This window comes from Corylus avellana, chromosome ca11 (genome assembly GCF_901000735.1).
Source record: "Corylus avellana chromosome ca11, CavTom2PMs-1.0".
Taxonomy (NCBI): Eukaryota; Viridiplantae; Streptophyta; class Magnoliopsida; order Fagales; family Betulaceae; genus Corylus; species Corylus avellana.
The window spans coordinates 7,242,829-7,253,413 of NC_081551.1; the positions used below are offsets into that span (position 1 = coordinate 7,242,829).

Consider the following 10,585-nt stretch of genomic DNA (forward strand, 5'->3'; position numbering starts at 1 on the left):
GAGGATTGTATGTCTAGGACTGCTTGGATCTTTTCAAGTTTGGCTTCGATTCCTCGGTTGGACACCATATAATCGACGAATTTCCCTAAGGAGACTATAAAAATGCACTTCGCGGATTCAACTTCATCTCGTATTGGCTCAACGTCTTAAACATTTCTTGCAAATCATGGTTGTGGTCTAGTTGTAACACACTCTTGACGAGCATATCATCGACGTAGACTTCCCTGTTTCTTCTAATCTGCCCTCGGAACATCTTGTTCACCAGCCTCTGATAGGTGGCCCCAGCATTCTTCAAACCAAATTGTATGACTTTGTAGCAGTACAAGCCTCGGTCTGTGATGAAGGTAGTCTTTTCTTTGTCAGCTGGATAAATGAAAATATGGTTGTAACCAGAAAATGCATCCATGAAACTGAGCAGGCCATATCTAGTTGTTAAATCCACCTACACTTAAATCCTCGATTAGTGGAAAGCTATCCTTTGGGCATGCCTTGTTTAGGTCAGTGAATTCTACACACATCCTCTATTTCCCATTGGACTTCTTAACCAATACTACATTGGATAACCAATCGGAATAGTAGATTCCTCAATGAACCTAGCCTTGAGCAACTTCTCCACCTCTTTGGCGATGGCCATGTTTCGCTCGAGAGTGAGCTTCCTTCTCTTTTGTTTTACTGCCTTCATCACTGGGTCCACATTCAGCTGGTCAACACTCTCCTCGGGGCTGATCCCTAGCTTATTTTCATGTGTCCATGCAAACACTTCTATGTTTTTCCGAAGAAAGCTGGTGAGGCCTTCTCAGATTTCTGGGGTTAGTTGTGAGCCGATCTTCACAACCATGCCTTCCTCAACAGCTACATCTAGCAGCTCTTCGGCTGGTTCAACCTTCGGCTCACCCTCTTTTTTGCTGCTTACATTACTAATTGCTAGGGGCGCAGATCCTGAGAGTTTCTTCAGCGAAGTGTTATAACACTTCCTTGCTGCAACTTGGTCTCCTTTGACTTCCCTGACTCCCTCGTTCGTCAAGAACTTCATCTTCAAGTGGTAAGTTGAAGTTGCAACCTTCAACTTATTCAGTGATGGTTGACTAATGATTGCGTGGTAGGCAGATGGTCGGTCAACCACCAAGAAATCCACCATTACCATTGCTTGCTTTGGGGCTATTACTGCAGTAACAAGAAGGGAAATCAACCCTATAGGTTGGACTCGCTCTCCTGCAAACCCAACAAGTGGTGAATTGAAGGGCTTGATCCTTTCCCGATCGGTGCCCATCTGCTTGAAAACTGGCCAATATATGATATCAGCTGAGCTTCCATTGTCTACCAGAATTTGATGGATGGCATGATTTGCAACTGTCACTGTCATTACCAATTCATCATCGTGGTGCATTGCTACCCCCTCTGCATCTTCTTCTGAAAATGATAGAATGATTGGATCCTATCCCTCTAATAGTCATAGTCCTCCTCCTCGAAGTTCGTTTGTTGTCCCTATCATGGCATCGATCATGGTCCGGGTACCATCTCTCTTCTCTTGCCGAAATTACTGGCTGTTCTGGTAGTGGCCGATTCTGGTTTGCAATTAAAGTTTGAAGCATCTCTGTCACCTCAGTGAGACACTATTGCATATCCGTATTAATTGTGTTTTGGTGTTGAATGGCATTTTGGCATTCCTGCAAGGACTCTTGGATTTGGAACAATCTAGTGCCTTCGGCCATTAGAGAAGAAGGAGAAAAAAAAAAATCTGGGTAAGTGGAAGTTGGAGTGAGAAGAACTGAACGCCTCTGATACCAAATGTAAAGAGCTTGATGGATTTTGAGGTATTTTTTAGGTATTTTTTGTATATGGTAGATTGGAGAAGATGATAATGGCTGAAATTATGTTGAAATAGACATTGAAAAGAAATGGAGCTCTTCGAGAGGCTCAATCTCCCAGGTTACAATTCATCAAATAATTCCAAAAGCATAAATCCCTACCCATTGGCTTCCCCAAATATAGGCTTAATTCTGTAAGAATATTCTAACAGAATTGCAACTTTCTCGCCATATAGCTAGCCTCCCAAAACACAACATAAACAAGCAAAACGTAACAATACAAGGAAATTCTAAACGCAAGAAAAAGGATATAAAACGCAAGACATAAAGTACAAAGCAGCTCTTCTAGATTATTCCACTATCAGATATAGTCACATGCTACCCACACCGTGAATGACTAATCAGCCTCTGCTATAGATAAGCCCGTAACATACGCAACCCATTCAGCATGCCGAGAAGAGATCTTATCTTGACTGTTGAGGTGCTACAAGGCCTCATGGTCCAAGTACAAGATAAAATCACTGTAGGCTAGGTAAGAACTCCAATGCCTCAATGATTGCACTAATGCGTAAAACTCCATGTCATAGGTGTTGTAGTTGAGTCTTGAACCACTCAACTTCTCGCTAAAGAATGCCACCGGTTTCCCTCCTTGACTCAACACCGCTCCAATGCCTACCTTGGAAGCGTCACAATGTAAATCAAATGGTATTTCAAAATTTGGGAGCATAAGCAATGGGGCTGTCGTTAGCTTGAGCTTGATCAATCCAAAAGCCTCCGTAGCTGCTTCACTCCAAGAAAACTTCCCTACTTTCATGCATTCTGTGATAGGTACCATGATAGTGCTAAAGTCATGGATGAAACGCCTGTAAAATGAAACCAGCCCATGAAAACGTCAGACTTCATGTAGTGAAGTGGGAATGGGCCAATCTCTCACAACTGCCACCTTTGATTCAACCACCGCCAATCCGTCCTTGGAAGCCACATAACCAAGGAAAAGAACCGAATCTTTCATGAATGAACACTTGGGAGGTGATGCGAAAAATTTCTCCTTTCGAAGTAGACTAAGGACCTCCCTGACATGATGGATGTGTGTCTCCCTGTCGGGGCTGTAAATTAAGATGTCGTCGAAGTAAACCACTACGAACTTCCCAATGAAAGGGTGAAAGGCTTGATTCATCACCCTCATGAAAGTGCTAGGGGCATTAGATAGCCTGAATGGCATCACCAACCATTCTTATAATCCCTTCCGCATTTTAAATGCCGTCTTCCATTCATCACTGGGCCGCACCCGAATTTGATGATACCTACTCCTTAAATCTAGTTTAGTGAATATGGTGGCTCCACTCAACTGATCCAATAAATCATCCAACCGGGGAATAGGGAATTAGTATCTCACCGTGATATTGTTAATGGCCCGACTATCCACGCACATCCTCCATGTGCCATCTTTCTTTGGTGTGAACAAAGTTGGAACTGTACAGGGACTCAAACTCTCTCGGATGTGCCCTTTGGCCAACAATCCCTCCACTTGTCGCCTCAACTCTTCATGCTCTTTGGGACTCATGCGGTAATAGGGTCGATTAGGTAGACTTGACACAGGCACCAAGTCGATTTGATGCTGCATATCACGAAGAGGAGGAAGTTCTTCGGGCAACTCTGCTGGAAACACATCGGCAAACTCCTCCACTAACCCAGTGGCTACATCGGGCACTTCATCTGTGTTGTTGCCTTCTTTGTCCAACAGCAAATAGACCACCTTTGATGCCAACATCTCCGTAATAAACTCCCGCTTTGTCAAGAGGGATTGAGAGGGGCCTGCCCCTTTGCGGGTTTAGGTCTATTCCCTGTGCCTAGTAGGAGCGTCAGTCTAACATTGTCTACCATGAAACTATAAGTGTTCTTCCTCCCATCATGGTACGCACTTCGGTCGTACTGCCACGGCCTCCCTAACAACAAGTGGCATGCATCCATGGCCACGACATCACACCACATCGTATCCTTAATATTTAGACCCAATTGAAAAAGACACTAAACATCGTTTAGATACTATTAGCTCGATGCCTTTTTTGAGCCACTCCAAATGGTAGGGGTTGGGGTGTCGTTCCGTCTCTAGGGCCAACTTCTTTACCGCTTCTTCCGCCACGACGTTCTCACTACTACCCAAGTCAATGACGAGTTTGCAGACCTTTCCCCCAATGGTACATGTCGAATGAAACAGATTGTGATGCTGCTCATCGTCGTTCTCTACCTTTCGGGGTGTAAAGCACACCCTCCTCATCATCAAAAGAGGACCATCATCCCTATGAACAAACTCTCCAGCGACCTCTCCATTGCCGTCAAAAGCTGCCTCTTGGTCCTCTCCGTCGCCTTGCTCATCAAAGGCTTCCCCCGAATCAACAAATAGGCCCTTACCATACTTCTCTCCTTTGCAGCAACCTGCCATCCTATGACCCGGCTCACCACATTGAAAGCATTTGGGACCAGTACTAGCCCCGGTTCAGCTTGATTGCCCCCACAGTTGTGGGGGTTTTACTTTGACCGGCCGGTTGAGTGGTTCCCCAAGATGTGAATGAACCGCTTGATCGGTTGTAGCTTCCACTACCGCCATGCCCAAATATGTGATAAGTGCCAAATATTGCATATTTGGACCCCTTTATTTACATTAGTTAATCCTTTAGCTGTGTCGTTATTTAATATTTTGTATTACTTTTGTGTTTTTAGTATTTTGTAGGTCATTAAAAAAAAAACTACAGCTTTAAAGAGAAAAATGCAAAGTTTGGAAGAATACATACTTTGAGAAGACTTATATGAGGTGGTTAAGTTTAACCAAATCCAAGAAAAGGTTAAATCGGATTAAAGATCACATTGGATTAAAGTTCAGATTGGATAAAATTTCGGATTGGATTCAAATTCAGATTCTACACATGTCTCAGTATTTTGATGGTAACTTTCTGCTCAAATATCGGATTGAAGTGATTCAAGCGGTATTAGAAAGCTAACTCAAAATACTACAATTAGTTATGAAATATAATTTTCCTAATTCGGACGGTTACTATGCCAAAATTGCCCCACAATAAAAGGGCACAAATGTGACGAATCCTATTCCGATTTCAGACTTCTATTTTGACTGGGAGACAGACCTCCAAATTATCTAGGTTTAATAGGGCTTCTAGAACTTTCCTAAGCCTATAAATAGACTTCTTTGCATTCAAGAAAATAGATAGAATTCCAGAGAACAAAATTCTACAGTTTTTCTCTTTTTAGTTTAGGTTTTCTTTAGATTTATATTTTATTTTTATGTGGAGCTAAATTTCCAACTAAGGTTGGGGATGAAGCCTCACCGATGAAGAACATCAATACTTTCATGTAAGTTTTTATTTATCTGATTTTATTTGGTTTAATATTTCAGTTGTTTTACTTCTTTTCAATGTGTGGAGTGATTCTTGGATATCTTTTGTGATTGAAGAATACACTTGATGATTTAAGATAATTTCACATAATTGATTGCTTGATTTTATTTGCCTAAATAATTGGATATCCCTTATGATTTGTTCTACGGATACATTTGGTGTTTCAATTAAGATTGGATATCTTTTGTGATTTACGGATACATCTAATGATTTAATTGATATTGGATTCCTCTTGTGATTTGTGCAATGAATGGATATATGGGATGGTTTTTATTAATTGTTTGAAGCATAGTAAAATATATCTAAGATTTTAATTGTGAGAACTTTAGATTAATATTGATAAACATGGAAGTATGTTGTTATGATTCGGTGAGTGTGAATTCTCTAACCTTAGTATTTTATCTCTTAGTCTATTTTAATTAGTTTATGTTTGTCTTTTAATTTTTAAAACCAAAATCAAAACCCTTTTTGGAACTAGATTAGGATTTAATTAGTTTAGATATAAATTGCTCTTTCAAAAACACAATTTCCTGTGGGTTCAACCTCGCACTTGCAAAACATATTAATTCGTACACTTGCGAGTATTAAAATTTGCACAACAATATGCTTAAAGGACCTCGCACCGACGTCTTCTCAACTAACAACGCAATTTGGTAGGCCTCCGAAACATTGACGGGGTCAAAGAGGTTCAATGTATCTTGGATTTGTGGCCGCAAACCCCCAATATACCAGGGCACTAGTTGATCATCCGATTCAGATAGATCTACTCATGTCAATAGTTTTTAGAACTCTTCCGTGTACTCATCCACAGACTTTGAACCTTGACTCCAATTCTGTAGCCGTTGATACATGGTTCGGATGTAATTGTGGGGCAAAAAGGTGGGCCGCATGTGCTTCAACAATTTTTCCCAATCGTTGATCTTCCTCTTGCCTTGCCGCGCCCTTGATTGCTTCAACTGCTGCCACCATGCCGCAGCCCTACCCCGGAATTTGGTTGCGACCAAAGAAACTCGTCGATCTTTAAGCACTCCCTTGAAGTCGAGAATTTCTCCAAGTGCTGCCACCCAATCCAGAAATTCCTCGGGTTTAAGACCCCCTTGAAATTCTGGAATATCAAGTTTGAATCCGCTTTCCCACCGATTAGCATGAGCTCGCTCAGGGGGTTGACATCCCTGCTTTCAGCGCTTCGCAAAAGGGTTTTCAGATCCATACCCGTCGTCGTCTTCGTCTTCCTCTTCCAAAGCGTGCGGTGTGGGTCGACGATGACGCCTGTCGTGGAGACGTGCGTCGGCCAGTTGGGTGGTGAGGTCTTCAATCTGATCCCTCATAGCTGCCAACTGCTCCTCCTCGTGTCTCCTCCGTGTCACCTCTTGTTTATCACGAATTGCTTCTTTGCATTCATGCACGTCATGCAAACTTGCATAGCGGTTGCCCTTTCCTCTTGTGTTTGGAGTTATGGAAAGTAACTGGCGCTCTGATACCAACTAATGCAGCCTGACTAGGTGGGAAGCAAATAAAATAGTACAAGAAGAAAGATAAATAATTCTTAGATCTTGAGTCTATCAAAGATTTGAGAATTCTTCTCAAAACTATAGAGTTTATGTAGGGTTTCAAGGGAAAATTTGAAGAAAACTCACCTATGAGGATTCTTATTAGAGAAAACTGATAAAATAACGTAAACTGACTTTCTAGAGGCTATAAGCATGTATATATAGCCCCAAGACTCTTAAATCTATTAAAACACGAAATATAGACTCCCAAACCATAATCCTAATAAAACAATGAAATAAAGTCAGTTTAAACCAATAAAATGCGAAAAATAACATAACGTCCCCTGCGTTGCGCTCGATCGTGTGATCGAGCGCAGTACTAGACCCTTACGGACGGTTCTCTGCTATAGCGCGAGTCTGGGATCGCGTCACCATCTTTCGGGGTGTCTTCACACTACTATTTGTTCCGGTCTTCCTCATTTACTCCCAAGCATTTTGGTCTACATTAGCTTGCCACATGTCAAACCTTGGTAAATTTAGTTAGTTTCTGGAACTTCCTAACTTTTCGTTATTGTCCTTGTTTTTCGATTTGTTTCATCCTATCTGTCCAAGGTCCTTAAATAGTTAATCAATCGAGCGATATCACACATCAGGTAATAATTGGGATGTAACTTGGCCTAAGAGCATCAGATTCACGCATAAGACCTCAAATTCGAAAAGAAAATGTCAACAAATTAAATTTTGCAGGGCATCAATTGGGTGTACTATAGAAAAAGAAAGTAGGCTAGAGTGTATAATACATATAGTCATGCATACATACAAGTTTTTGTTGACACATGCATACACATAAATAGGATGATTAGTTGATTACTATAAACTTTGTAAAAAAAAAAAAAAAAGGATAATCATTTTATGAAACAACAAGGGAACCAACTGGAGATGGAGGGACGGGAACATCCATTGTCCCTTCCAACATCAAGATTACATTTTTCATTAAAGGACGCAAAGCTGGATCTTCTTGGATGCACCATAACCCTACTTTTACCATTCTTTCCAAAGTCATGAAGTCCATGTTTTCATCTTCAACAAGCTTCTCCAATTCTCCAGCCATAAAGCAGTCATAAACCCAACTAGAAAGAATTATCTCATCTGTCGTTGTAACATTTACCGTTATACTGCTTCTGCAACATACAATCTCCAAAAGCACAATACCAAAACTGTATATGTCTGCTTTTACTGATATCAAGGCGTTCATTTTCCACTCAGGTGCCAAGTAGATGTACCCAGCTGTCCGCTCGGCCTCCACAGCTGTTTTTGATTGATTTGGCAGTAATAGCTTTGCCAACCCAAAATCAGAGATCTTTGCAGTCCATGTATCATCCATAAGTATGTTTTGGGGCTTTATGTTGGAGTGGATGACATGGACTTCACACTCATCGTGTAGATAGAGAATCCCTCTGGCCACATCCCGTGCAATTCTTACTCTTTCTTTCCAAATGGGGCGCATCTTAGCCTTGAAGAGTAGATCTGCAAGTGAGCCATTGCTCATGTATTCATAAACAAGAAGCTTTCTAGAGCCCTCCATACAAAATCCAAGCAATCGAACCAAGTTTCTGTGATGAGTTCTTGCAATTGCTGTAATTTCAGCTCGAAATGCCCTTTGCCCTTCTTCCACGAATTTCTCTAGTCTTTTAACAGCAATAGTTTTGTTACCTCCAGGTATAGTTCCTTTGTAAACAACTCCAAAAGTGCCCTTACCTAACTCTTCCTTGAAGCCATCTGTTGCTTGCTCAAGCTCATTATAAGAAAATGATCGCAAAGTAAACTCTTCAATCAATCCCAAATTTGTATTTTCTGACAGACTTCTATACCTGTAAACTTGATGTCTGTATCTAAACAGAGTATAGATGGCAAACATGAAACAAAGGCATGAAATAGAACCCAAGGTTATGGCAAGAATCAAAATCAGACCTCTTTTCCTTTCGATCTTTGGACCAAAGATTTCTGGAGGTAAGGGGATTGGAGGGGCTTTGATATTTTCCTTAATCACCTTGAAGAAAGCCATAGCTGATATGTTTTTACTTGCTCTACTATATCTAAGTGGAAGTTTATATTTGTAGCAACCACCACTCTTATATAATACGGCTCCGCAATTACAATCTTCCAAGCAAGATATGCCGCAATCTTCCTTCTTCATTTGTTCCGATGAGTAAGGATAATCACCCCACAATATGTTTTCCAAAGAAACGATGCGGTACAGCATCGCTGGATGTTCACGACGTCTGCAACCATTGTCATTGAAGTTCCTGTAGCAGCCGAGGAACTTATTGCTGGGGTTGACGAAATCAAATCCAGGAAAACAGTTGCATTGTGCTTTGTTGCCCACTCCTGAGCAGTAACTACTCCATCCACAGAAGCCGCCGACTTCACAGTGGTTAGCCAACGACGACCATTCCACCAACATACTTGAGCTATTATCGCTCTCAAAGTGGTGTGAATACAATCTAAAGATCCCATCCGCATCAAGTGTTGCACGGTGGATAATAGTTCCATTTTTCTTGTCAGGATAGTGGCTACTTGCCAAAATGCGTACGCCCAAATGACCTCCGTGTAGGAAAAGAACGCCTGAACGATTAAGAGTCAGCATTACATCGGTACCGCTGTTGTTTGTTCCAGAAGACCAGAAAATGTCATATGGTAGACGCGAGATGTCTACAGGGTAGGCCGCAAGGTTTCCATCGTCCTGCATAAGAAGAGAAAATTGCCCACTCGATTGGTCTGACTTAGACACACTCGAAACTAGTTCATCGCCAGTATACAGATTCTGACCACCTAATATGGTGTCGGTTGGATAAAAAAAGGTTCCCCAGATAACATCAGAATCGTTGTTGTAGAGCACAAAATTACCGGAATCAAGCGTCGCAGCTGAAGCCGTCTTGCCTGCAGGCGCATCATCAATGTATTTTGTACGCTCCTTGTCTGCTCCAATTCGAAGCTGTAGACCATCTCTGGTTAGTTGCAGTGTAGCATTTTTGTAGACAAGTGGATAATCTCGATTGGCCGCCCAGGTGACTATTTTCTCAGTTTGATTAATCAGCCAAACGCCGATGGCAAAGCCATCACCATGTGGGTAAAAACCAAATGCAAAACGGCCAGAAGGTGAGAGCCATGAAGTACGGTTTGCTTTCGGTGAAAGCGAAGAGCCTAAGGATATCTTGTTGGTGTGGTTGCGTTGAGCGTTTGCATAATCAGAAAGTAGGAAAACAAGCAGACGGAGTAGAACAGGTATGGAAGCCATGATGCAAAGACTGAGGGAGGAAAAAATCACCTTAACGCTATATATATATAAAAAAATAAAATAATAAATAATTAAAAAAAAAACAACAAAACAAAACAAAAGCCAATCGCCTCTCAACAGTGATTTTTGCCTTTCCATTTGGTCTGGCGAGGAATAAAAGCTTTTCTGTCGTGTTTCTGGTCTTTTCGTAGGCCTTTCCATCCAGTATAATATTTTCGTAGGCTTTATCGTCTTTTTCCACCACCACGCGTTTTGCAGTCATGTCCCACGGAGAGACCGAGAGAGAAAGAGAGAGTACAGAAGAGACATTTCTACCTGCTCCATTCATTCAGTGACACATAGGAAGATTAAAGTAATTAACCAAAGAGCAGCGTCTCTGATTCGGTAAAGAAAAACGTTTTTTTCTTTTACCTAAAAGATAAAAACAATTCACAGGTTAAAAGAAAGATAAAACTCCAGATAATATTTGAAAGAAAATTCTTTGATTTAATAATGATTCAATGAATGAGTTTTATATAATAAGCTAGACTTTTTATAAAAGATAAATACTTGTAGAGAAAATAAACATAATCCTAGTAG

General features: G+C 41.2%; 1 protein-coding gene across 1 annotated transcript; it reads right to left on the minus strand.

The window, feature by feature from the left end:
• Positions 1 to 7,618: 7,618 nt before the first annotated feature.
• Positions 7,619 to 9,457, minus strand: LOC132164974 (G-type lectin S-receptor-like serine/threonine-protein kinase LECRK1). Its single transcript, XM_059575487.1, has one exon. It carries the CDS (start codon positions 9,455 to 9,457, stop codon positions 7,619 to 7,621), a length of 1,839 nt encoding a protein of 612 aa, XP_059431470.1.
• Positions 9,458 to 10,585: the final 1,128 nt, after the last annotated feature.

What these genes read in the sequence shown, in the direction of transcription:
- LOC132164974 (XM_059575487.1), bottom strand. Translation starts at nt 9,457, where the DNA reads ATGCAGGACGATGGAAACCTTGCGGCCTACCCTGTAGACATCTCGCGT.